This window comes from Drosophila albomicans, chromosome 3, assembly GCF_009650485.2.
Source record: "Drosophila albomicans strain 15112-1751.03 chromosome 3, ASM965048v2, whole genome shotgun sequence".
Classification (NCBI taxonomy): domain Eukaryota; kingdom Metazoa; phylum Arthropoda; class Insecta; order Diptera; family Drosophilidae; genus Drosophila; species Drosophila albomicans.
In genome coordinates this window covers 52,225,108-52,251,784 of record NC_047629.2, presented here as the reverse complement: position 1 = coordinate 52,251,784, position 26,677 = coordinate 52,225,108, and the positions used below count along the sequence as shown (strand labels likewise).

The 26,677-nt window shown below is 39.6% G+C and overlaps 5 protein-coding genes, 1 long non-coding RNA gene and 3 other non-coding genes across 10 annotated transcripts; 4 read left to right on the top strand and 5 right to left on the bottom strand.

Moving 5' to 3' along the window:
• Positions 1 to 505: 505 nt before the first annotated feature.
• On the top strand, positions 506 to 1,438 carry LOC127565658 (uncharacterized). Its single transcript, XR_007954991.1, has 3 exons — positions 506 to 885; positions 943 to 1,285; positions 1,352 to 1,438. It is a non-coding gene; the product is annotated as an uncharacterized LOC127565658 (long non-coding RNA).
• Positions 1,439 to 13,932: 12,494 nt separating this feature from the next.
• Positions 13,933 to 20,802, bottom strand: LOC117570023 (splicing factor 3B subunit 3). Of its 2 annotated transcripts, XM_034251440.2 has the most exons (11): positions 20,646 to 20,801; positions 20,097 to 20,365; positions 19,286 to 19,651; positions 18,562 to 19,036; positions 18,166 to 18,500; positions 17,134 to 17,441; positions 14,971 to 16,954; positions 14,723 to 14,779; positions 14,471 to 14,532; positions 14,237 to 14,287; positions 13,933 to 14,170 (listed from the first exon to the last, which is right to left on the bottom strand). In XM_034251440.2, exons 2-7 carry the CDS (start codon positions 20,320 to 20,322, stop codon positions 14,975 to 14,977), a joined length of 3,690 nt encoding a protein of 1,229 aa, XP_034107331.1. In that variant the 5' UTR covers positions 20,323 to 20,365; positions 20,646 to 20,801; the 3' UTR covers positions 13,933 to 14,170; positions 14,237 to 14,287; positions 14,471 to 14,532; positions 14,723 to 14,779; positions 14,971 to 14,974. The 2 variants fall into 2 exon arrangements, with proteins under 2 accessions (XP_034107331.1, XP_034107334.1); XM_034251443.2 differs by lacking the exons at positions 13,933 to 14,170; positions 14,237 to 14,287; positions 14,471 to 14,532; positions 14,723 to 14,779; positions 14,971 to 16,954 and adding an exon at positions 17,707 to 17,843 and having other exon boundaries at positions 17,308 to 17,441; positions 20,646 to 20,802.
• LOC117572829 (small nucleolar RNA Me28S-Cm788) lies at positions 14,366 to 14,436 on the bottom strand. The gene has a single exon (XR_004572565.1). It is a non-coding gene; the product is annotated as a small nucleolar RNA Me28S-Cm788 (small nucleolar RNA).
• LOC117572813 (small nucleolar RNA Me28S-Gm3113) lies at positions 14,608 to 14,691 on the bottom strand. The gene has a single exon (XR_004572550.1). It is a non-coding gene; the product is annotated as a small nucleolar RNA Me28S-Gm3113 (small nucleolar RNA).
• On the bottom strand, positions 14,851 to 14,929 carry LOC117572814 (small nucleolar RNA Me28S-Gm3113). The gene has a single exon (XR_004572551.1). It is a non-coding gene; the product is annotated as a small nucleolar RNA Me28S-Gm3113 (small nucleolar RNA).
• Positions 20,803 to 21,210: 408 nt separating the features above from the next.
• LOC117570026 (UPF0415 protein C7orf25 homolog) lies at positions 21,211 to 22,649 on the top strand. The gene is made up of 4 exons (XM_034251446.2): positions 21,211 to 21,459; positions 21,518 to 21,844; positions 21,902 to 22,453; positions 22,514 to 22,649. Exons 1-4 carry the CDS (start codon positions 21,307 to 21,309, stop codon positions 22,589 to 22,591), a joined length of 1,110 nt encoding a protein of 369 aa, XP_034107337.1. The 5' UTR covers positions 21,211 to 21,306; the 3' UTR covers positions 22,592 to 22,649.
• A 57-nt stretch (positions 22,650 to 22,706) lies between these two features.
• Positions 22,707 to 23,533, top strand: LOC117570029 (uncharacterized). Its single transcript, XM_034251451.2, has 2 exons — positions 22,707 to 22,819; positions 22,891 to 23,533. The coding sequence occupies exons 1-2, from the start codon at positions 22,796 to 22,798 to the stop codon at positions 23,467 to 23,469; spliced, it is 603 nt and encodes a 200-aa protein (XP_034107342.1). The 5' UTR covers positions 22,707 to 22,795; the 3' UTR covers positions 23,470 to 23,533.
• LOC117570028 (protein DPCD) lies at positions 23,523 to 24,324 on the bottom strand. The gene has a single exon (XM_034251450.2). The coding sequence runs from the start codon at positions 24,216 to 24,218 to the stop codon at positions 23,553 to 23,555; it is 666 nt and encodes a 221-aa protein (XP_034107341.1). The 5' UTR covers positions 24,219 to 24,324; the 3' UTR covers positions 23,523 to 23,552.
• A 62-nt stretch (positions 24,325 to 24,386) lies between these two features.
• On the top strand, positions 24,387 to 26,435 carry LOC117570027 (B-cell receptor-associated protein 31). Its single transcript, XM_034251449.2, has 3 exons — positions 24,387 to 24,528; positions 24,630 to 25,231; positions 26,059 to 26,435. The coding sequence occupies exons 2-3, from the start codon at positions 24,728 to 24,730 to the stop codon at positions 26,239 to 26,241; spliced, it is 687 nt and encodes a 228-aa protein (XP_034107340.1). The 5' UTR covers positions 24,387 to 24,528; positions 24,630 to 24,727; the 3' UTR covers positions 26,242 to 26,435.
• The last annotated feature ends 242 nt before the right edge of the window (positions 26,436 to 26,677 follow it).

Genomic DNA, 26,677 nt, shown 5'->3' with positions numbered 1-26,677 from the left:
TTATAAAATTATATTAATTATAAATTATTAATTATAAAATATACCGAATCAATACCGAATACCGCAAAATACTATAATTTATACTATACTATAATTTTTGCAAATTGCTACATATTGTATTAAAAATATACCAGATTGTCAGTTAAAGCAAATAAGTCCCGTAGTAAGTACATTCAATAATAACTAAAGTCTCTAAGTTATGATGCGATCGCATAAAAATTGCATAATTTGTTTAAGAAATATTTTTTTATTGGGAAAAAACGCTTACATATTACATAGTCTTAAGTGCTTTGGCTGACAGTCTAGTATATTTTGCACTCTATGGTCTATTTTGAATGTAGTTCTAGTATCAATATACCTAAAATAGTCATGGAGATACTCCACTGAAACTTTCTTACTTGTTGCCTTACAAAAAGTGCTCACTATAAATATGTTATATACAAGTCAAAATCTTCTTTCAAACAATCTGTCAATTAGTTTGCAGATGCTTAGAACTATTGTTTGTTCACTCCGTATGATAGTTTTGTTCAATTTTATAATAGAAACTTTGTAAAGATTCAAATTGCACTTCCGGCTAAGAAAAAATCGAAATGAATTCAAATTTATACCAAGACAGCATTTTCTACAGTTCAGTTAATATGAGCGTGAACCTTCTGCAGCTTCTCCAGCTGATCGATGTGAACTCTTTGGATTTTCTGGTTGCTCGCAAATCGAAGCATGTCAAATCGCTTATTGCCCCAGCGCCAAAAAAGCAATCAAAGGCCACGGACCCCGACCGGGCCAAGTGAATTGAAGTGAATGAATGATGCGGAGCAGAACAAAGTTAAAAATGTCGAATCGAAAGCCAAGACACGATGCTACACATATATCGTATATATAGTAAAGGTAAAGTAAATAAGCCCAAAAAGCATTCCATATTCGATTGCCTGCAAAACCTAAAAGCGGATTCAAGCTTCAAAAATTGCGTGAAGCGTCGCATTATGCTTATGGCTGGGATGTCGAATGCTGATGATGGCTTCGCTGACTTGGTTGGTTGGTCCATGGAGGCCAAAGGGCCAAGGGGCCAACATCGATTTCATTGCTTTGCTTTGCGCTTTGTTTGCTCATCTTTGCAGACCTTTGAAGGCAGCGCCAAGAGCCAAACCCAAAACCCCAAATCGAAACCGAAACCAAAGTCGAAACCGAGACTGAGGAGACCAAGTGCTTGACCTTGTTTAAACATCAAAAACCATATTATTGCCAAGCCGACGCCTTGTGTCTTTCTTTCGGTCTTTGCGGTCTTTAAGTATTTTTGCAGTTGGTTGTTGTTGAAAAATTGCAAAAGTTAAAAACCATTTCATTGCATTTACAGGGTTTCACTTGCCTCTTTCGACGACTTGGCTGCAATTCGATTTGTTGGCTTTGGGTTTCGCTTACAGCCGCCTCGACTCGAGTCGACTCAACGTTGCGTTGCATTGTGTAATTTATATGTGTGCCGCACTATGCGGCATGCGGCTGAGCCCAAATGAAGGCGTTGCATGGTGCCCGGACAACTACGTGACCTCCAATTTTAGCTCAGTTTCAGTTGCACATGTTGCGGCTCTTTCTCTCTCTCCACTCTCCACTCGACACCGCGCGCGGCACTTGGTGTGGTCGGCTTTGATGCCTGCCGCCGCCTTCAACTTCCATCCAAGACGCACAAAACCACACGCACCACTCACAAATACATTCACAAATACACTCACAGCTGAATGTAACACCCAAAAGTTATTCATATGCTAATTTCGCTTAGCGTTAAGAAAAATATGACCAGTCGCACTTGTCGGTCTGTCTGTCCGTCCATCTGTCCGTCCCTCTGTCTGTCCGTCTGTCTGTCCGTCGCTTGCCCCGCTGAGTTGTGGCTTTTGCGGCGACTTGGAATGGAGCCTACGACAAATATCCAATTAAAATTGTTCAACGTTGCGACAATATTGTTGACTTTGTTGCAGGGTTGCGGCTGTGAGGGGAGAAACTCAACTCAACCCAACTGATTGGACTCATAGCAAATGGTCGCTGGGAAACGTTGACTTCATTTTTGGAGTAGGAAACGAAATTAAATGTGTCAAAAAAATAGATCAAATTTGCATAACGAGCTCCATTCAAGCTAAATAATGAGCTACAAAACTATTGTTTTAGGTTTTGACTACCAATAATGATTATAACAAATACCTTTGAGAGTTAATAACTAATTTGCTTAAGGTGCTTTTGAGTGACACAATAAAAATAATGGCGTACAAAAAAATGTTAATATTATAAAAATTAGATTTGAATACTTACCCTTTACTTACCTCAATTTTTGGAGAATGGATATTAGTTTTTTTTACGATTTTCTGTAAGTAAGTAAGTGTTACTCTTAACACATTATTATATTATTAATGTGCATCTCAATTTTTGAAGAATGGATCTTATTTTTTTATAATTTTCAATAATGTCATATTATAAGTGTTACACTTCAAATTAAACCACATACTAAGAAATACATTTAAAATACTACTTTAATTTAAACGATTGAAACATAAAACAAATATATATTGACTTGTATTTAAAAATATTATTGTCAATGCGACTTGAAATCAATGTATCATTACTAATTAAGTAATTAAACTTTCGATAACTAAACGACTATTCTAGTCAAAATATGTATTACAGCTGCTATTAAAATAATTATTATATTACTAACTGTAAATTAAAAACTGTAGTCTTGCTTCTTAGTATTATAACAGTATTTACATTTCTTTACAATTTAATCGGAAATCAGTCTGAAATTTTGTAATAGTTTCATCTAGATCAACACTAGCATACAAATTATTTTTAAGAATAAGTGTTTCAACATTTTAGAACACCAAAATGCACACTCTCACACTACTTTAAACCAAATTTTAAATAATTTATATGGATGTTTCACATATAATGTTTGTATGAATGAATGAATATAATAAGTAGGAAAGATGCAATCAAGTGTGCTCGACTCTGAGATACCAGCTACTTATTTTGAACTAAATCAAAACAGGGAGGTATTATTCTCAAAATATACCAAATAAAATTCCACAAAATACTAAAATATACCAAAGGCTATGTTTGGTATTAAAGCACTAAAATGCTAAAATATACCGAAGGCCATATTTGCTTTATCATAGAGGTAAGGAAAATAACAGACTGTCAGCAAAATCAGCTAAAGCCCAATTACAGTTGGCGTTACTTGCCATACAAAATTATTTCTTAAATATCTTCTTTAATTTTTATCCAATCGCAATCAAAATAATCTCTTTGAAAAAAATCAAATTTGAAAAAATTTGTATGTTGTTTCCAAATTTCATCAACATGAAGACTTTTTTCAAATATTGTATGTAGAATCAGAAATTGACGAAATCGTAGCTAGAATTACGAGTACGTGTTTGAGATCAGTTACCGATTATTATGGGGAATTTCCAAATGCGAAATTAACGAGCCGAATATCAATTATGGATTTCTTTGATCGCAGCTGAAAATAGATGAAAATGTTTTCGCTGTGAAATATCAAATTAAGTTGTGGAATGTTACACAGCAATCATCAACGGGAGCTAGACAATAGACTGCTGCCCTTCCCCTTCCCCCTCCCCTCCTTAACTTCCCTCATCAGCAGCAGTAGCCGCAGTATTAACATTAGCATTGCGGTGGTCTGAGTCCAGAAATCGACATAGTAGAAAATCATTGGGAATCGAGGCTGTTCATGTTGTGTGTGGCTATCAACGCGCTTGTTGCGTGGACCGCAGACTGCGTGCTGCGGGTGCGTGGCCCCAATTGACGTTGACTGCGACAGAGGCAGCGACTGCGACTGAGGCAGCGACTGAGCCGGAGGTAGCGTGATTATCGTAGTCATTGTTACAGCCGCTTTAATGGGATCTCATGTTGATTGATTGTGCACACCTGTGAGCTGAGCTCAGCCCATGAACATGAACTGAACCGCACACTGTGTTGGGCTGATGTCGATTTTTTTTGTGTTTTTGAAGTTCGGATTGTATTTTGGGGTTTTATATTTTTTGTGTAGCTCTTTTTCGAGTTGCTGCTTCTTTTGTTTTATTGTCTTTGATCCGCAGCTGCTGATGGATCACACTGAACCCAAGGCCCCAGCTCTGAGTCTTGCCTTGAGTGAAAGCTGAGCTTTCATTTTGGCCACGTTGTTTGGCGGCCTTTTGTTATGCAATGTGAGACAATTATTTTGGCATTTGGCCCCCGTCTCTCTCTCTCTCTCTCTCTCTAAATGAAATTGTTAACAACTGAAACAATGCCAAAACTAGACGAATACGAACTCATTTGGGGCTTTTGTTGCGCTTCGCTGACTTTTTGATGGACAACTGGGCATTGTTATTGTTGCTAGTTGCCGGACATGTTGGCGCTGCTTGGGTGGCTTCAATAGCTGCCCCCGCATGTGGCACAGCTTCGACTATTGTTGCTGTTGCTGCTGCTGCTTGTGTTCCGCTGCCCCGCTTGCAATTTGTATGAATTTCAAATTCATAAAAAACACACAACAAACAGAGGCAACCAAGCAGAGGCAGAGGCAGAGTCAGTGGCAGTGGCAGCAACAGCAAAAGAGCGCTTGAATGAATAATTTCCGCAGTTCGCTGGTCGTCGTCGTCATCGTCATCGTTGTTCAACGTCTCCTTCAGCGTCTACAAAGATTCTGCTGTTTATCGTTGGCTTCTCGCTCTGCGCCAAATGAAAATGAACACGTGCGTCCGGTTGCTGCCTCAGCTGCTTGCTGCTTGTCGTATATACTTTCATGCATATATATGTATGTATGTGTGCCCCCTGCATGTGTCCATCAAAGCACAACAACAGCAACAACAACATTGAGTCACAAGGCTGCTCGCCCCACAGTCAAATTCAACACAAATTTCACTTTATTGATGAGCGCTGCACTTGAATTGTCGCTGTGTGGGTGAGCTGACTGATCACACACACACACACTTACACGCACACTCACACAGACACACACTCTCACAGACATTCGCACACTCGCGATAAACTATTTGCAACGCTTCGTCGCACAACGAGGCGTATGAGCGATTTGCTATAAACAACAGCTGCCTGCCCAATTGCCCCCCTCTCGCCACCCCTCTGGCCATGCCCACACACTGCGACGACGCCTCTCGTTTGCCTTGCGTTGCTGACAGTGAAACGCTCTTGCCTCAGGGTTGCAGCCACAATCGCAGTCACAGCCGCAGCCCAAAGTGAACCACTTGCCAGCTCGGCGTGCGAGAACATTAATCTTGGACTCAAATATGGAATCAGTAGCTCCATCTGATATGTACTAACTATAATATGCGAAGGAGATTTTAGCTTAATGATAATATAGGAGAGAGAGAGAGAGAGAGAAAGTGAGAGAGGGCATACAGCTTCAGCAAAAGTAGTAGAATTGATTCTAGAAGAGTTTATTGATCATTTATAAAGCTAAAGTTGGCTTTGGAGAATTTTAAGCTGTAGCTAAAATAAAAATTGTGGAATTGAAAAGATTAAAGCCAAATACATACATTTAAGGTCTCTGATTTCCAAGTTCAATTAAAATTTATAACTATACATAGCTTTTAAGTTACAATTAAAAATTGTAAAGTTTGTTCCATTTTAAGTTATACCTATACATAACATTGAAGATTTTCTTACAAAGAAATAAAAATAGAAGTATTATACAAAATATAAATATGGCTATCTAACAAAAATAATTCCATATTTTAGATTGTAACCTTATAATTAAAAGTTGTAAGCTTTGAAACAGAAATAAAATAAAATACAATAATATAAATAAAAATAGAGAACAAAAATAAAATAAACCATGTCGAATATTCGCATCTAAAATATTTAGTAGCCAACATGTCAACTGAAATTTTTGGAATAAAAAAGTTGAAGCATAAAATAAATAGATAGTGCCCAATACATTCATATATATGTAGTAAAATATTTAGCTAACAATTTAAATTATATAATTTAAAATGTTTTGAAATAAAATACCGAATATTTTTTGTAAATGGAGCTAAAAAAGATATCGTTGAAACGAAAATTCAAATTCAATTGTTTATGAAACTAATCATCTCTAAAGTGAGTTAAAAACGCATGAGCTAAGTAGAACTGTTTGTTATGAGTTACTAATAAAATTATTATTATATGCTTTTGTTTCCATATAAAGCCTTATATGATTACTTATACTTTAACCAAAATCTTGGAGTAAGAAAAAGTTCATTGAGAAAAATTGAATTGAAAAGTAAAACCAACTAAGCAGTAGCTAAACTTAAAAGATGCAATCGACTTAAATTTAGTCTTGGCAACTTGATGTATTTCTAAAGCAGCTGGAGGTTCGAAATCAAATCATTAGTTCCTAAGAGTTGGGGGCCAAAGAATTACTGAACCGAGTGCTACAACTTTGAGTGCTTTTTATTGCGCTGGCTGTTTAGTTGTTTGTTGTGGCAGCAGTCAACCAACTGTGCAATTTCAACTTGATAAACTCCAACAACAACAACGCGATTCATTCATTGTTTTGCACAACAACAGCAACAACAACAACAACAAGATGAACAACTGCAACGATTGAACGCACTTGGCCGGCTGCTCGCAGAGTTTCAACAGCTGTAGGAAGTTGCTTTGCTCCGCATATCGCATATTGCATATTGCATGATGTGTGTGTGTGTTCACTACATCTGTGTATATATAAATACAACATACATATATATGAGACCCCCATTTAGCCCCCATTGCACAAACGAAGCTTGACTTAAGCGAAATGACCCCTTGGGAGTCAACCTTCACATTCGTTGGATACAAGATTTCGCCCTGACTCAACTGAAAGACACACATCGGGTGCAATGAATCATGCATTTCTCTCTAAAAAAAAGAACCACCGACAAGAGATTACACTATATTTAAATGGACAACCATATCGAGAAGCGCTACTAAGTATAGCTAACTCTATTGTTACTTTGTGGTTAGCAACTGCTATAAAAAGCAAAACAAGTTCAAGCTTACAATCATTTAAAGAGATCAACCAATGATTTTATATTTATTGCAAAGGAAGTTTAATTTAAATATAAATTAGACTTTCCCTAAATAAAACTAAAAATAACTAAACAAACATTTTTTCTGTATATGTACTTTGTACACCATTTAAAATCATATGAAAATATTTTTGGTTAAAGCATTGAAAAGAAAACTATGTAAATTTAGTTACTCCTAATACAATACTTTACTTAATTATGATATAAAAAACCCTGATTACTTCCACTTATAAAATTCTTTATAATATACAAATAGAATACTAGAGAATAAAGCAAATATTGCACTACTTAAACTATGCAATTTGTATTCTTAGAAATATGTTTCTCAACTAAGATATAGTATCAAATCTTCTAAGAAAATATTAAGAATTTTATGAGTCAATGGCATCAGCAGCTGTAATTATGTTCAACGCTTGATTAAGTATGACAAATAAACAAATAGTAACAAAGAAATTAATTTCATAACTTGCTAAATTTATTGAAATGAAAGCTTTAAACATCTAATTTTATTACGGTAGAACTTTAATTTAAACCCCGTTAAATTTTTTTTGAAAACGAAACAAACATTATGTCTAAATACCTTTTTCCCAATTATGCTAATATTATTAGTTATAAAAATAGTAAAGAAAACTATATGGTTTCGTTTGACTAATATTGTTATTACTCTATTATGTAAATATTTCATTTTATTATGTTTACTATTAATATTATAAATATTCTAGACATTACTTCAATTCCCTTTTTATTTTATTTGCAAGCAATGTTTCTTCATTTCAATTCATTTTATGAGCTTTATCTCCATTTCGTCACTTTTCGCAATCTTTCGCTTATTTCTCAGTTCTTTGCTAAGAACAGATCATATCTGTTCTTAAACAGAATTTGACCTTAATAATTTGAAGCTTGTCGCATGTTGATCTGCCACTTTTGAAGAAACGATTCTTAAGCTTTGCTATTGATCATTAACTTTATTTATTCCCTTCACTCGCTGTCCCCCTTCCTAGTTTATTTACTCTCTATTGAGCAATTCGTTGGCAATCTGAATCAATTTGGGGTATCGAGAAGAAATATCGAAATAAACTTGCAACAGATGTGGCTCAGATGTTTGCAATTACATTGCGCGGCAATTGAGTGGCAAAAGAACCAAAAATTGTTGGCCAAAGATACAAATGAAAGGCGTTGCACAATTGCGTAACAAACAAACGAGGGGAATCGAGAAGAGGCATGTGGCAGCAAATGTGTTTCAGGTGCAGTTGATCAACGGCAGCCGGAACTAAGAGACTTCCGTTGAGGCGACTGACAGTTGTTGTTGTTGTTGCCCCTTTGTGGCAGCAGCAGCAGCTGAAGAAGCGCCAACTTTATTGACAAACAACACGTGTGGAGAGTTCGAATTCGTGGCAATCAATGTAATGTTTATGCTGACGCTCACTTCTTGCCGCTTCCCGTTGCAGTTGCCACACGCAGCAGCACCCCTTCCGCTCTTCGACTCAGTCAGCCGCAAATTGCTTTCAATTATGTTGCATGTTGCTCCCGTTTTTATGGCCCCTTTTGCTGACGTGTCTCCAGTTGTTGAAGTTGTTGCAGTTGTTGTTGTTGTTGTTCTTGTTGTTGTGGCATGTTCGTGTTGATGATCTGTGCGACTGATCAACGTATTTATCTGGCAACTTGCAACTGCAATTGCAGACTCGCAACTGACTGCGACTGCGTTCTCGACATCTCAACGCAACGCGGTGGCACCACAACCCCTTCCCCCCCCCCCTCTTCTTCCCTTACTGTCTGGCTTCTTTGTTTTTATGGCTTTGATTTTAATCATCGGTTTCAGCATTAAAATGTTCCATTATGCCCGCCGCCGCCCAAGAACCGCAGCAAATTGCTTGCGGAAGTGTGCCACGCCCACTAAAGTGGCCGGAGATGGCAGATTGAAGAACTCGAATCTTGCGATCTGCGATCCTCGATCAAGAGATTCATTTTGGATTGAGTTACTCTCTCAACGATCGTCATCTGCGTGCAAATTTGTGCCTTTAAAAACAAACTAAAGTGAAAATTATGTCAAACCTGTTGACTGAGTGAAAGAGTGAGACAAGTACAAAGACAGAGAGAGGGAGATAGCTAGAGAGGATGCTGCTGGCAATCTTTGGCTGGCGATATCCATCTGCTATCTGCTATCTGAAGATCAGACGCCGCTGCACGGAATTGAGTAATTTGTTGCAAACACAATTAGATGCAACAGATTGTTGACTAAGTGACTGAAACGTTTAACATACTGACTACAGTTCGAGTTTGTCGTTTGTGCCACATGAAGACATTGCCGTGGGGCGTTGGCATTTGCAACCTGGTTGAGGTTCAGATCAGAGACTCTGACAACAGCTGGACATGGACAACGAGCTGCTGACAAGCCGAGCAGTTCAAATGAGTTCAGTGGGCGATCTTGCCACAGTCAGAGTCGCAGCTGAGCTGCCTTGCCCCTCGTCACATTTCATAATTTTCAGCCAATTATGCGAAAATTGCGAAGCTCTCCGCTCCACTCCGGCTGACAAGCCAAAAACAAACAGACCTTGGGCCGAGTTAATGACATTGAATGGGGTCAGACCCCCAAAGCCAAAAGCGAGTCAGCTTCAACTATATATATACCTTATGTATAAGGTAGATAAGTACTTTCAACTGGCCACGAAAGACTGCTGACAGCAATCTTCACTCGAGAATCAGTTGCTTCTCCCTCTCTCTTTTTCTCCTTCTCTATCATTTGTGGTTGTGTGTCATTCTTCTCTGCTGGCAGTCAGCAATTATGCGGTTGCTCTTGCTGTGTTGCTGACCAGAGCAGAGCAGAGCAGAGTCAGACCCTTCAGCTGGGAGTCTGTAGTTAGTCTAGGGTCCAACCACATTGGTGTGAATCAAGCAAAGCGAATTGATATCTTCATGTCTGCTCGAGTAGAGTCTTAACAGCTCATAATTATAGTTATATTTAACTTTTTCAGCTCCTCTTCTTCTGCCCCTCCTCAACTTTCCATTGTGCTGCTAATGACGTTTAAATTTCATTTCATAACCTGCTTGTTTTGTTCACTTTATATTTTTAGACACTACGGTTTGAAAGGATTTTGGGATCTCTTCTGTGTAACAATATACTTTTTATTTAATCATTATATTTATTCAGAATTTAAGAACTTTTAATAATATATGTCATTAATCTATGTCTTCAAAATTATTCATAATGGAAGACTCATACTTTGTTTTGCTTTCACCGAAAATCTTTTTGGTATTAAAGGAACTTTTTGGTGTTTTTATATTTAGAAGACAGAAATGCATGACAAATCTTGAGATTTAAGTAAGTGAATTTTATTAAAGATTATCATTGAATGCAAATATTACAGTTTAAGAAGATTGATTAGTTAGTCTACAAATTTTCAAAATTCTGTAGTTCATCTAAATTTGTATAAAATTTAGTTTAAGATTTTTAGTCGTAAAACTGTAAGATTTGTTCTTCTCATTAATAAGAATTTAGTCTTAAAAGTCTTAAGTCTTATACTAAATGTTCTTGAAATCAAGATGTGTTTTCTAACATTAAAATTTTCATGTTCCTTGAGACACTTTTTATAACTATTACCAACATCTTGAACGAGAATAACTAAAATAATGATAAATTATCTTTGTGTAATAGCGTTGATCCAAAATTTCCTTTTAATACTTGATCATTCTCTCGTTTAAAGATTATTGAATTGCTTAAAAATGCCAGCCAAATATTTTATTGCTGTAGTATAATAATAAACTCACAGGAATTGAAGTATTTATAAATAATAATAATAAATGTACTTATATATTTTTTCTGTATGTATTTTTCCATTGTAAAATAACAGTCAATTAAATTATTAAATAATTTCGTTAATTAAATTTGTAACATACTATAAAATCATAATTTTGTAACAACACTCGATCGCCCTCTCGTTTTAAGATGTATTTAATTGATAGAGAAAAATGCCAGTTAAGTATTTTATTTGTGATGAACTCGATTGAAGAGTGCTTAACATAATTCAAGCAAAGCAAAGAAGCTGCAATGGCTGGCTACCTGAAAAAATTCTGATCAGCTTAAGAGCTCAAGCAGAACAGTTCCATCAGAGTACGAGTATATCTCAAAGTGGTGGTGTTGCCTTGATTTTGCTTTGGCCTCTATCAATGACTGGCAGTGTTAAGTGACTATTCCTAACACGTGCACATCAAAATCCACGCTTTATAATTGGTTTGTCAGGCGTTCGCTTGGTAACCGGCTCACACAGCTCTCAGCTCTCAGCTCACAGCTGTGCGCTGTCGACTTGGCCAAAACTCTAAAACCAACTTACAAAGCTGCTAAGTGAATTAAAATAATGATGCTGTGGATGACGATGACGATGACTACGTTGTTGATGATGATGATGATGATAATGGTGGCGATGCTGACGCTAAGACAGCCCCAGACCGAGACCCTGACTTTACCTGTCTGCTCAGTTCGTCCGTCCGTCTGTCTGTCTGTCTGTCTGTCTTTGCTGTGCTTGGCAAGCTGATGATTCTATTTATTACATGTCTCGCAATTTGCAATTCCTCGTTTTTTTTTTTGTGCGCTGCGTTTTAATTATTTGGCATGCCGTTAGTTTTAATAAAGTTGCTAACTGTGAAACGACGTGACTGGAAAATGTGCCTCGGCCTCTATTACAGTCGTAGTCGCAGTATCAGGCTCAGAGTAACTGCCTGGGCAACGGTCGGGAAAATGAGCATTTAATTCACAGCGAAAGTGTCGGCCCCTAGGCCGTAGACTCGAGGCTCAGTCTGCGAACGCATCAGTTTCAGCTTTAGCTTTAGCTTCAGCATCAGCATCAGGTCCATGTCCAGACACATCTATCTGATTAAAATCTCGGCGAGAATTCACAGAAAAATTCTTACACGCAAGAGTCGCATGGTGCTAAGAGCCAAAGACAGCTGAAAAGTTGCTGCGTTAACACCCATTTCCAGATCCCAACACAAGCACAAGCACAAGCACAATCACGTCCATTTCCATTTTTGCAAGTCGCAGTGCGCAGAGCGAAACTTCATGCGAAATTTTATCACGCGAGGCATTTGCGATAAGCATCATCGGGGCCCAAATGTGCTGGACTCTGATTCTCAGATGCTCAGATCACAATGATCGTGCTCCACTGATAATAGCGACAACGCCCCACACAACAAAAGAAGCCAGGACATAGCGTTTCTCCACTCTTATCTGCAGCTGGGCATCTATAAACAAGTGAGAAAGCTTCAGTCGAGGATGCTCGACTGTGAGATACTCGCTACTAATTTTGAATAAAGCAAAACATTGCCGAATTATTCTTAAAATATACCAAATTAATATACCGCAAATATACTACAATATACCAAGTGGCTTATTTGGTATATTGACATAGTACCGAATTTGAATAATAGCAAAGTGCGGTATTATTCTTGAAATATACCAAATTAATATACCAGATACATATATACTAAATCATACTGTATACGTATCATATATTGGCATAGTACCAATTTAAGTAAAAGCAAAACTGTGCGGTATTATTATTGCAATATACTTAATTAATTTACCAAAAAATACTAAAATATGCAAAGGATTTATTTGGTATATGGACATAGTACCGATTTGAGTAAAAGCAAAACAGTGCAGTATTACCAAAATAATATACCGCAAAAAAACTTAGATATGCCGAATGATATATTTGGTATATTTATATAGTAATACATTAAAAATATACATACCATAAAGTACTAAACATACCAAGTGCTGTCGAAAAAAATTACATCTCTATCTCTTATAGCCTCTGAGATCTATTGTAGATGTTCATACGGACATGGACATGGCTAGATCGTCGCAGCTGTTGATGCTGATCAAGAATATATATACTTTATGGGGTCGTAGATACCTCTTTCTGTCTGTTACGTACATTTTCTGCATGCACAAAGCTATAATACCCTTCTACCCTATAATGTTGCTGGTATAAACAGCGACGCATGTTGAACGCATTCCAAAGCGCAGTCGAAACAGCTTCCAGGCGCTGTGGCGCACCACAAAGTGGGCGTGTTGCTTGTAGGGTTAGTACTGGGCACAGTGCAGACACAGTTGTTGTTGTGCTGCTGCTGGGCTGTTGTGTTGCATGCAACAGACAACAAGTGCCAAGTGTTTGCGCCAAGCGTTGATTGTTCTTATCGGTGGCGCGATCGACTTCACTCGCCTCGACTCGACTCGAACCGAACTGAATGCAGCTGCAACGCGCAACGTGCAACGTGCAGAGCGTGAATTGCATGCGTAGAGATGCAGCCTAGAGATTGGTCGTCGCAGCAGCAGCAACAGTTGCTCTCTGTTGCACACTTGCGTGTTGCTCGCGATCTCGAAATGTGCACAGCAACAAAAAAAAAAGTGCAAAAAAGCAAGTGATGAATGTCCGTGTTATGCGATCTAATGATCTAGAAATGAAGTTAATAAATCGTTTAACCAGCTGGCACAGCGCCAGCCAAGAAGATCGATCCGATGCTCTCTCTCTACTCCTTGTCTCCCTCTCTCCTTCATCCGTTTCCTTCCTCTCTACTTGGCGGATGCTCGTTTCTAGCCTGTTTGGCAACGCGACCACCACGAGATGCGAAGCTGTGGCTGTGGCAATGGTCGTAATTTGCATAACTACTGTGCTTATAACTCTGTACATAACAAATTACAACAATTTGGTTTGCGCACATACCAGAGAGAAAACTTGAGAATGCCAAGCAGTGCTTAGGCAAATATTCTGGTTGCCATAACGGTAACGAGAGTCGCCACTAAACAAGGCCAATAACATGCCACAGCAATTTCCCACACACACATTCAGTGTTGCATGTGTAACAAGCACAAGTCATTTAAAATGCACTTAGCTTATTTGTTCATCTCCATTTATTGTGTATTTAAAATTGTTGCTTAGACTACATTGTGAGGGGGCGAGTGTGATAAGGGGGAACACACAACACTCTATATTAAATAAGAGATGCCGCACAAATGTTCGGTATTTGTGCAACCATTAAATCTAATATAAATAGGCAGTCATTTTAGTGGTTGTATATGTTGTGTATCAATGTGCAATCTACGGCTAAAGATTACCGATTACATATTTAAACTGCAAGAGAGAGAAAGATACTTATTAGCAAATACACACATTTAAATAATTGGTGTTCATATTTACCTAGTATGTAAAATATATTTAGAAATCCAAAAGCTCGCATCCAAAGTACAGCTGCAACAAAAATTAAAACAAAACAAGTATTAAGACTTTTTCAATTCAATCATTCGCAGGAAACATTATTCTTAATTGATAAACTCAGTTGTAACTTTTCAATCAAATTATTTCATTAGTCTAACATATGTAAAAACATCATTGTGAATTGAATTTTTGGTTAATTATAAAAATAATTCTTACCTTTTTTGATTTTAAGGACATCCACGTGAGAGATCCGCAGTACTTGGGTTTTATTACTGTAGCTGTAATGAATAAAAGATACAAATATATTATTGATTGGCTTATGGAATACTATTAATAATCATTGAATTTAATTGAATTATCAGCAACAAAAACTTTACACTAATCAAGGCATTTCATAGGTGTCCCAAGGTAAAAACGTAGTTCATCATAGAAAAATAAAGGAATTTATAAATCAACATTGAAACTTACCTTTTCAAATGAATAGAATTTTTGTTACTGTTCCTCCGCTGCATATCCAAAGCAAAACTGCAATTTAACAAAAATAAAACAAGATTAATGAAATTCTTTACTATTCTAAGAATAACATTATTCTTAAATTTTGTCAGTTATTTAAAATTTACACTAATCAAGGCATTTCATAGGTGTCCCAAGGTAATTGCTATATCATCAGAATATCTATATTTCCCACCCAAATAATGCGAACAACTTCTGCTTACCTGCTTAGAATGCATAGCGTGTGCGAATGTCTTCCAGCTTCTTGCAGATCTGATTTGGCGTGCGGAACATGTCGCCGGCAATGCTCTTTTGCTTCACTGCATCAATGGATAAATACTGTTCGCACAAATCGCCATCGAGAACATTCTTCACCGGATAGTAGGAGCTGCGGTAGCTGAGATGATCGCGACCACACAACGGCGGATTCTCATTGCGCATATGCATCTCCAGGTGCTGGAAGAAGTCATAATCCTCGCGACTGGTGAATGGCACAAAGGCACCAACAGTTCCACTCAATGTCGAATAGATCAATGCCTCAGATCCGCCAGGAATGAGCGTGGCCTTCTGGAGTGACATGATAATCTCGCCCACATGGAACGAGCAAATGTTCTCCGACTTTTGCGATGCTCCAGACAACAAGCCACGATCCCACAACGATTTGGTACCGGTCGGATCTTCGTCCACATCATCGGTCACCGAATGCGGCAGGCGTTGAATGCTCAGGTTACCAAACTTGTCAGCTATGGCGATGGTATCGTAGTCCAGCAGCGTGGTGGCCGTCACCCAACGAGGATGCGTATCATCGGCAAATATGATAAGCTGATTCTCGGCACGACGATAGCGTATAAAGAACACAGATTCCTGTACATCAGACACATAAACACGATGACCCATGGCTTGAATGTTGACAATCTGGTAGGGAATGTGTTTGTTCTCGCATTTGCGCAGCATCTTCTTCTTGCCCAGATCATAGATACGCAGCATGCGTCCGCAGCCAGCCAACAAGCGACCCTGGAATCCACAGAGTGCGCCAGGTATCTCGTCAATCTCTGTGCGATGCAAAAACTCCAGACTTGTGCAAGTCGGATCAATCTTGTAGATATCAATGCAGCCACCTTGTGATATGCGTGGATTCAACTGCAAATCCTTAGCGATTCCCACCGCCAAGTAATAGCGTCCATCGGCCGCAATAGAGAACTTCAGCAATGCCATCGACATGATTGCCTCGTTCTGCGTCAGTGGCACGCTGAACATCGTCTGGCCTTGCATGGCATCTAGGCAGCGAATCTGTGAGGCCCACAGACCCAGTCCAGCCTTGGGTGCAGAGAAGACATCCTCTGGCAGCACTTCGTTGATAAAGGCATTCGCCATTTCTCTGGCCAGCTCTCGTTCCTCATCGCCAGCAGCACTGCGCATCTCGTCTGCCATTTGTTCTTTGCGTGCATTCTTCGTATCCTCAGTGTAAGCATTGTGATCCGTCTCGGCAATTAACATGCGTCCCGTATCCGGATGTATGACAAAAGCACGCGGCGTATACTGCAGCGGGAATGCCACCTGATTGAAGACAGCGCCAAGTTTCTCGAGTGCCAAGATACGCAGCGTATTCGTGGAAATGGCCACAATACCTTCACTACACTGCTCGCTGGAAAAGCCTGAAGCGTACTCCAGTGTCTCGTAGGACAACGGCGTCAAATGGAAACGATTCTGATGATAGTACGACAGCCAAGTGCGGCTGGACATGGCCAGCACTGCCTCCGCTCCCTGCATCTTGATGCGGAACAGTTTCACCGGACGTGAGCCCAAGTAACGTGTACGTGTGTCCGCCAGATCTCCAGATACGGGATCCAAAACAGTACGCAGCAAGACACCATTACTCAATCCAATGTTCAGATAGATTGTGCCTTTATTGCTGCCGCCACTGCGCTGAGGTGGCAAATCATCATCTGCTCCACCACCTGCTGTAGTGCTCTCTGTGTGACCCATTTCAACCAAGCACAAAGACTCGGCTGGCGAGGGCAACGCCTGCATAGAGCAGGGCGAGAGGCAGTTGTTGGGATCCAACGAGAGTATGCGCACAGTGTTATCAGCGAGGCCGACAGCCAAGAACCAGGAACGCTGCTCGCCATCAGGCACTGTTCCCAAAGCCATGCACATGATCTCGGCAGGCATTTCAGAGCGTTCTGTGTACTCGTTCAATTCGCCAGTCTGCAAAGTAGAACATTACGTTAATAATTGACCAGACAGGCATTGCATGATGGTAAAACAAGATTAAAGCTCAGCACTGCAGGACACAGAGTGTCTCAACATGATTGTTCTTTTCGTGTTTTTGTCATCAGAGCAATAGAAAGTTGAGAATTGTGCTCTCTAATTTTTGTTATGCTTACCGGATCCATTTCAAAGTAAACCAATTCCCGACCAGAGAGCGTGATGACAACCTGACGTTGATTGACGGCGCATTTGGTAATGGATTTCTTGCCCGGCGCCTTCCATTCATTCACACGTTTATCGGAACGGATGTGACGAATGCCATCGGGATAGACTTGAACCAAAGCATCGTCACCCAAGGCAGCGCAACACAATGTTGGCGTTGTGCCAAGGAAACCACTATCCGTTACTTCCTCAACGGTCTCACCAATGCTCAGAACCAGAGTGGCATTCACGAAGGAGACAATGATATAGGCATCAAACTCGTCTAAAAGTAGCAACACAACACAAAAGAGTTTTACATGAGTAAAGAGTAAAGAATCAACTTAATTCATAGGGCATTTGGAGGCGACATTGAATAATCAGTTTATCAAATTGTAATCAATGGAAAATTCAGCTGAAACACGGTTGATAAATAATCGCATCATGTTCAATGTCTGAAGAGAACTTAAATGTAAAGAGTAGTAGTATTTTGTAGTACACATTTTGTTGTAGTATCTGTTGGCTTAAAAGCTGCAATAATGTTGCCTTACCTATCGCTTCACAAAAGACAAATATAAATGATATAAGTATTATATATACGTGAGTCAATTGGATGACTCCGTTTTTATATCTGCTGTTCGAAAGTCACACACAACAAACAGTTGATAATACGTCTGTGTTTAAGCGCCTGAAATAAGAGAGAACTGGTGGTTGATAACTTGTGGCTTTTGGATCGTGTTTACATTTAGGCATACGAACTAGGATTGTTGATACATTAAACTATATTTTCATTTTGGCAGATTCACCACGAATCTCACGAGTTATAATATCAACAATACTACTATATATGGATTAATATAGCAAATATCATTCATTGTTTAGCTTGGGGTATCGTGTTCTGTATCATCAATGCACCAGTTGAATTATTAGAAATATTTCATTGCTAGCAAAACTTATTCTATAACTTAGCAGGTAAGTGTGAGCAAATAAAAAGCACTTCTTGAACTCACCATCAACACGTTTCTTAACAGTCCATACGGCATTTGGATTACCGGGCAGCTCAGAGACAGCCATCTCAGATACCTCGAGGCCATGGCGCAATACACGAAGTGTAGAGCGTGGACCACGACCACAGAGCACATATAACTGTGGCGTGTCCTCATTGGCCAGATCAGCCACCTGGGAGGTAATGATGGGTGCAAACGAGGGCAACTCATCGACTAACACGAGGTTCTTCAATGCACGTGGAGCAAAGAAGAAAGTCTCGCCCTCCTCCAATGGCATCGCAGAGCTGAATTCGGGCTCATCATCGTCATCGCCCAGATGTGCAATTTGGTACAGATAACTGTTGAGAAAAAGTCTATATTAGTAAAGGTTTAAGTAGGCAACGGAGCTTGTAAACTTACTGGTTGCCAAATTCGCTGGCGACAAACAGAAAACCAGTCTTCAGCACACACATTGCCGTTGCTGGTGGCACAGTGTCGAAGTACTTGAGTTTGATCTCCGACACCACATCGTCGTCGGTCTCCAGGGTGATCTTAAAGATATCGCCCTGCTCCGTTTGCAGCAGAAAGAAGTACATGCTCTTGGTGCGATGTGTTGCCGAGCATATAAAGATCATGCCACGCTCCGGATCATCGAGATCGTTGCGACGACGCGGAATGGGACAACGAATATCATGCTGATCACCCAGATTCTTATAGGTCAGATAATTCTCAGAGCAAATGAGCACACCCGAAGGTCCGTCATTGCCACCGGGTACAGAAACCAAGAAATTTGCATGCTCTTCGAGTGGTTCCGAGTACTTGCGAACCACATGATTCAAGCCGAGATCCAACTCGTAAAATGTCAGTGTTTGTTGAGTGCGCTGAGCTGCTTCACCTGCAACAAATCAACAAATTCAACTTGATTAATAAACAAATTTATAAGTCATTAAATAACATTTGGTATTTTGAAATGGAATGTGGGCCACAAATCAGTGAAGTGTTGCTAGGAAATTACAGCAACACCAATGGTTCAGTGGTCGCATTTATCTAGCGCTCTCTAGAAGCAGTATCCTGCTGTATACACCACAGTCACTGAGAATTATCACGCAAAAGCATGTAGAATAGTTAAGTGATCTTGTCTTACCTGATGGATCTAAATCTGCCTCCTCGTAGTCGATTTCCAAACAAGCAAACATTGGATTATCAAAGCCAACATCGACACCAACCATGTGATAAGTCAGTGTGTTCGACTTGTGCGCTTCCAATGGCGACGAGATGGTCAAACGTGCCTGTGTATCGCGGTTCATGATATAGGCCAACTTCTGCTTTTCCACAGCACCAATCATCACGGCACGACCTTTGGGATCGATGGCAAAGTATTGGCCAGGAACAATGCGACGACAGCCGGACTTGCCAAAGGTCTCCTGATGCACTTTTTCCAGCGCATTCTTGCTGGGAATGTACTCGAGAATCACAATGCGACCAGAGTCTGAACCAACAACAATGTAATCTACGGAAAATGAGAATTATAAAGGAAATTAATTATAGGTTATAGGTAGAGATCTTATTTTAGGTTATGGCTATAAGCAGAGATCTTTGACTGGTTTTTAAAAAAATAACTGACGAGAATAATTCTAACGTAATATCATTGTTATAATTTCAACTTTAACTTTAATTTATTACATTATTAATATACCATAGAATGATTACTTATAATAATCTCTGGTTGCAAGAATTAATTTTGAGGTTAGAATCGATTGTAACTCGAAGTTTCAGTTCGCCATACCATGTGGTTGTGGGTCATGGCAAATGCGACGCCAAGTTAAGATTATTATCGCACACAGACGCATTCAAATAGGTCAAACTGAGTACAGCCAGCAAAAGAGTTGCCTCAATTAGGTTTAGTGCGTAAAATCAAATCTAATCTTATCTATAAGAATAATAAAAGTACTAACCTTTTGTGCCGCCCGTCAGACGAAAGGCCATCAGAGCACGAATGCAGCCAAAGATTTCTGTTGACATCAACGTGTGAACTTTGCCGGTATTGGGATCAGGGCGAAGCAACTCCAACGACTTGCCACGTGACAGCAGCACTTCTTGCTGCTTGCCACCCGAAAAGTTGCCGTGCACCGCGTGCGTGACGCCGGTGCCCTTTTGTAGCGTCAAATTATACAAGTACATGTTGAGGCTGCCCGCTACTTTAAAGCCAACACATACAATTGCACTGTTGAAAAAAATGCAAGTTGAGGTTAGAAACGATCGAGATATTACACACATAAAAATAAAGTATTTTGGATAGATCTGTACTACTTTGGAAAACCAAGGCCACAGTAATGGTAAGTCGTGTCGCCTAACGATGCTTAGTAAGCAGCATTTAATTGTTAATTTAGCACGCTTCAAATGCGACCAAACAGCAGACATTTCTGCTTTTCTGGAGATACTTCGTGCAAAGTAAATAACTAAAATACTGTTGAATTCAGCTAGTATATGGCCAATATAATTACCTTTTACTAGTTTATTCAATGAATTGACACATTTTAAGAATGATGCGCTTGGATTAAACTTTTTCACTTTAAATCAACGGCATCACAAACAATGCGACCGCTTCGCTTGACCGGTGAAGAAAAAGTAGACGGAAAAAACGAGGGATGCCGTGGAGCAAAGGTGACAACAGAGTCACTGTGGTAACTATATCGAAATATGGTAACCCTAAATTAACGTCCGTATGCAAGCAGTGTGGCCAATTTTATCAATTATTTTCAAATCTAAACATATAAAAATCTTTGTAGAAAAAAAAAGAAAAATAACTTGTAGTTTCAAACCAAAATAGAAAAATGTTTAATGTAATCAAGTGTAAAGTCTTAAAACTTGTAATTAAATTGAAATACAACATGCTTCCTTCACGGGACTTTCCTTTTCAAAACCTATCAAAATCTATTTTAAAATTTTAAAATTGTTTTCGACGCGAAACAACTTTTTTTGAAAATGTGATAGTGATGTCCCACATCATTATTGGAACTTTCGAGAATGAAACTAAAAACATCGATAGGGTCAAAATAAAAACAAATCGACATTATCGATAGTGACTCACTGTGCTCGCATCTCTAATACATATGTAAATAAAAAGTTTAAGTGCTTCACAAGAAAAGAGTTCAGCAGGTGGCAATGGAGATGGAGGAGAATCGACTTTATGACGATGCTAACGATAAAATTCGGCTGGGCAACGAATTAAAAAATGCGTTGGTCGAGTTCGAGGACATAGCTGGTGTTTCAAAAGTGCAACGAAAAATCCAACAGGAACTTAAGTTCTTGGAGAAGGTTTGTTGATTTCACCATAAAACAAAAGAGTGGCTTTAAGTATTCGTTTCATATGCAGGTTATACGTACAAAAACATTGAAGGAGAATCACATAACCAGCAGTAACTTTGTGAACTATGAGTTTCTCATCAAAACCTTGCGATTGCAACAGGGTGTTGTCGATATCAATTCAGTTTTTCCTCTCGAATCGCGTGACAATCCTCTGCGTGTTGACATTGTGGCCAACAATGGCTTAAAATGGATCAAGGTAATCGCACGCAACTCCAAGTCAATTGAAGATGCTGCCAAGGGCTGTGTTAGTTTTGGGGCACGCAGCGTACTCGATCAGGCTGCCGACTATTTAGAGGCCAGTGAACTACACTTCTGCATGTTTCAGCGCCCGAAGGTAACATAAATCAATAATACATTTTAAAATCTTCATTAAGTTTTTTGTCTTCCTCAGATTGTCTTTTACTTCTCTAATAAAATCGAAAGCTCTCTGCACGACGAACTCAAGGAAATGGGCGTGCAAACGGCTTCGCTAGAAGAACCCGATCAGGATGTCGATCAATATGCTACCATGTCAAATGAACTGAATTTGGATGTCACCACGATGCTAGCTTATTGTAGCGCTCTCTCAAATGGTCGCTGCAATTGGATCTTCAAGGAGCCACTTTTGACTGAACAAGCGGAAAAAGAACGCGAGCTTCCGGTTAAGCCAATACTTGATAAAATATTCGAAGGCAAGCGTCTGGTCTGCTGTCAACTAGCTTACGACGCTTTTCAAAATATTCTAAAAGTCTTGGGCGGTCCCCATGAACGAGAATTGGCTGCTGAGTTCATGAAACGCGTTTCAATCTTTCCGAATGTTGACACGATACCTGTTGAGTTCTCCAACATCAGATTCACTGCGAAAGTAAATGAAAGAAGTTTGAAAATATTCAGCTTTGGTATGGAACGTAAAATATTTACAGTAACTTCTAATAAGGCATTTGTGAGATCAGCCAAGATGCAGGTATGTTTCTAATTAGCTGTGATTGGACTTTTTTCATTGATTATACGTTACATTTTACAGGGTATCAACGTCCCCGTTTTTGTGCATGCATCACGAGCACTGACTGAGAGCAAAGAAGCTACTGCTAAGCCGCTATAAAAAACAACTTTTTTGGGGTATTGTTAATATTTATTAAAAGAAATGTACACGTAAATAAAAGTATTTTTGCTTTTGAAAATGCTGCATCGATAACAATTATCGATAGCTGGGTAACTGCATTAAACGATTATCAGCTGAGGGCCAGGGTTGCCATTCACCTGACGTACTGCGCAGGTAAACATAAACAGAACAAGAAGAGAAAACATGGACTGTGCACCGCTGAATTTGGTAAAGTGAAAAAATGAATAAATGCGTTTTGTTTTTAATTCAAAATGTGAACTGTGTGTGGTTATTTACAGGCTCATTTCCATGAACGCCGCTCAGAGCGTTTCATACGCCATCATCGCTACGAAGAGGCAATTAAAGCATTAGAAACTTCTTTGCTTTATCTACAGGATGCATACAAAAATGTACAGCTGCCCAAATCGAAGGAGGTGCTGGACACATTAACTTTGGACTTTCAGCGCAAGCTGCGACAAATTGAAATGCGTAAAACGCAGCATGGCCTAACAAAGATGAAGGATTTCGTGCAGCTCAAAGAAACAAGTCCCATGTTGCCACTGCGACCAGAACATGGCGTGGGATCGGCACAATCAGTGGCCAAGGCTATCGACAAGACCGTGCAGGACTTTGACGCCAAGTTCATTTCAACAGTGGAGCGTAAAGCAGCGATACCTGAACTTAAAGTAGACAACAAACTGACGAGCGATGTGCAGGCAGAGAGTCAAGAGCTCAACCTGCTGGAGCGCAGCACAGAGAATGATATGCCCTCATTGACACCCTTGGAGCTACCTTCGTTCGATTACACCCTGTTCACCAGCTCGTCAGCGCCATCGCTGGCCAGTTATATGGGCATGGCGGAAAGCTTTCAAAAGTAGTTAAGTGTATGTGATATTTATGATTAAAGAACAAACTAGATGACTAAATTAATAGACTTTATGTGCAGTATGGCAATTGTGTTTTATTTGGCCAGCAAACCCTTCAACAGATCATCCATATCAGTCTCAGTTTCCACATTCTTGAGCAGCAGCAAAACCTGGGCTTCCATCTCGCACAAAATGTCCGGCTTCTGATAGGTGATGATCAGAGTATTGAACTGGTGATGTGTGCTTATATTCGCCTGTATCGGTGGCATGCCACAGCGATCCAGATCAGGTACAGGAATCACCTTGTAGTACTTCTTGTTACTGGTGCGCACCACAATTGCATGTAAATCCGGCTCGGCCGAGACATTGTAAACATTAAGTGGATACGGCAGATTGCGTATGCGCCACTCGATGTTCTTCTTGGTCACCCGTTTGGTTAGCAACGGCGCCGAGTTGCTCTCACGCACTGTGAACTCGCCACCCGACACATTGTCTGCATCGCCTCCACCGCCTCTTGAATTGTTGCCATTCCAGTTGATTTGCCGTGGCTCCTCACCCAGCTCGAGTTCCCACTCCGGCTCACCCATGAGTTGCTTGGACTTGCGCCACGCTCGACGCTGCACAATGCCCGTGTCCATGTTGTATTCTTCTGCCATTTGGCGACCATCGGGAAACTTGTAATGCACTTTACGCAGCTTGCCACTGAGCATTGAGTTCTTCTCAGCGGACTGCAAATAGTCCAACCAATTTTGATACGACATTGTTAATAAATATGTACACTGTGCTTGTTACACAAACTAAAACTGAAACTCTAACTGAATTTGATCAATGGCGCAAAAAGCACATTTCGTTTGCCTTGACAACCAAAACAACCAGGGTTGTTGTCAGTCAGCTGTTTTAAGGCATTTGTTTACAAGCTCGTTTAGACAGTGCTGCCAACTCGTAGCGAATAGCGGTGTCACAAAACGACTAAGTTGACGTGGCCGGCCGGAGTGTAGTGAGCGACGCATAAAAAATTTCATCATTTGCAAGCAGCGCAGCTGTATATTTTAATTGGTGTTGCTATTTAAAGTAAGTCAAATCACGGTACATAAGTTTATAAATAGCTGCACAGCCCAACAAACTCGACGTGTATATAGTAAATTCTTAGTATAATTCCAAATTCTTTACAGCGCACCAGACGCAAAAATACGAAACGAAAAAAAAAAACGACAGAAGAGAAACTTGAAGTTTTGTGTGTTTTTATTGTGGAGAAAAAAGTTTAGCAAAAATGAGTCTTGTGTGGACTTTGGTCGCCACCTTTCTGTACGCAGAAATTATAGTGGTTTTGCTGCTGGTGTTGCCAGTGGCCAGCCCCTACAAATGGAACCGACTCTTCAAATCCAAATTTCTGGCCATGTTGGCACAGCAGGCGCACATATATTTCTTTGTCGTCATGTTTGTGCTCGTCCTCTTCCTATTGGAGGCCATTCGTGAGATGCGCAAGTATTCCAACCACGAGGGCACAGGCGAAGTCCATTTGAACGTGGAGATGCAGCACAGCATGCGTTTGTTCCGCGCTCAGCGAAACTTTTACATTTCCGGCTTCTCCATCTTCCTCGTTTTGGTGATCCGCCGATTGGTGGCCTTGATCTCCGCCCAGGCGAATCTCTTGGCCCAGAGCGAGGCCTCCATGAAGCAGGCCCAGAGCGCCACGGCCGCAGCACGTTCCCTGATGGACGACAAGAAGACCGACAAGGCCAAGGAGGCAACCGAAGACAACACACTCAATGAGGTAAGTGGAGAGAGAGTTATTTCAAATTCTTATATTTTGCGTAGCGAGTTGTGGTTGCACTACGTCCTCCTCCTCCTCCAGCGCAGGCATGTTTAAAGAGCTTTACAAACAAACCAAGCAAGCCTAACACTTAGAGATCGATCGTTAGCTACTACCAAGCTGTACAAAAAGGCAAATTGTTATGATATTATCAGTTCGGGGATCGTTATCATTACCTTGGTAATGATTATATTTGCGTTATCAATGTTTTTTCTTAATGAAATTGTATTTAATTTGTGCCTAATGGTTATTAGAAGAACATTCATTCTTGATGAGTCATAAAATGTTAAGTTTACTTCAAATTAAACATTATCGTAGTATTTACTTGGTAATGTTTATATTTTGATTTTCTCACTTAATATGAAAAGCGTAAAATACTAAATTGATGAATATTTATGCTTTTCAATATATTGTTAATTGAGTAATCAATGCTGATGATGAGAAACCTTAAAGCACAAACTGCGAATTCATATTTCATGATTTTAAAACACAAATATAATCGTTATTATCGATCCCTGATTGATGTTTGACATATCTCACCCACATGGCAAGTGTTGGGCCATAGAAAACATAGATAAAAACAAATCTCAAGTATAAATAAATCTATCGTAAAACTCTTTAAACAGTTGTCTCGCCTGCGGAAGCGTGTGCAAGGACTCACCGCCAGAGTATCCTAACACACTCGAACACACACTCACATTCCCAAACAAAAACAATTCACAAATACACACACGATAAGACACAAAATACGACTTGCTCCCAAGCTCAAGCTGTCATCCGTTTTACAGCTCAACAAGCTGCGCGAACGCGTCCAGGAGCTGACCTCCGAGTTGAATCGCGAGAAGAAGGACAAGGAAGCCGTCAAGTCGCAGGCCGAGAGCATTAATCGTGAATACGATCGCCTCACCGAGGAGTACAGCAAACTGCAGAAGCAGATCACAATTGGCGCTGTGGGCACAAAGGATGATTAAACGAGGATCGGCGGAATGGAAAATTATTTAAAAATTATAAGACTTGAAAAAGAAACTTGGCGGTGGGGGCAAAAGGCAGCAATGCAAATCTATGTAGATTACAAACGATTATAACTTATCAATTGAACAACAAATAAGTAAAAAAAAGTGAACATAAGTAAGCATACATTAAAGCAACTAATTCTCAGAGATAACATATATTTTTCATTGTTAATGTTCTCTCCACGCACCAAGTTGTATTTTATAGGGATGGCAACAAAAGAAAGAGTTATACGACTAACAAAAATCTGTAAAATCTTTATTAAATTGCCAGTTGATTTATAAAATCTGCAATTAAATAGGTATTTATCCAAAATCACCATAAAACTCTTAATTTTTTAATTATTGTAATAAAATATATAATCGTTACAGTCCCTGGTAGTTTATAAATGTTTTA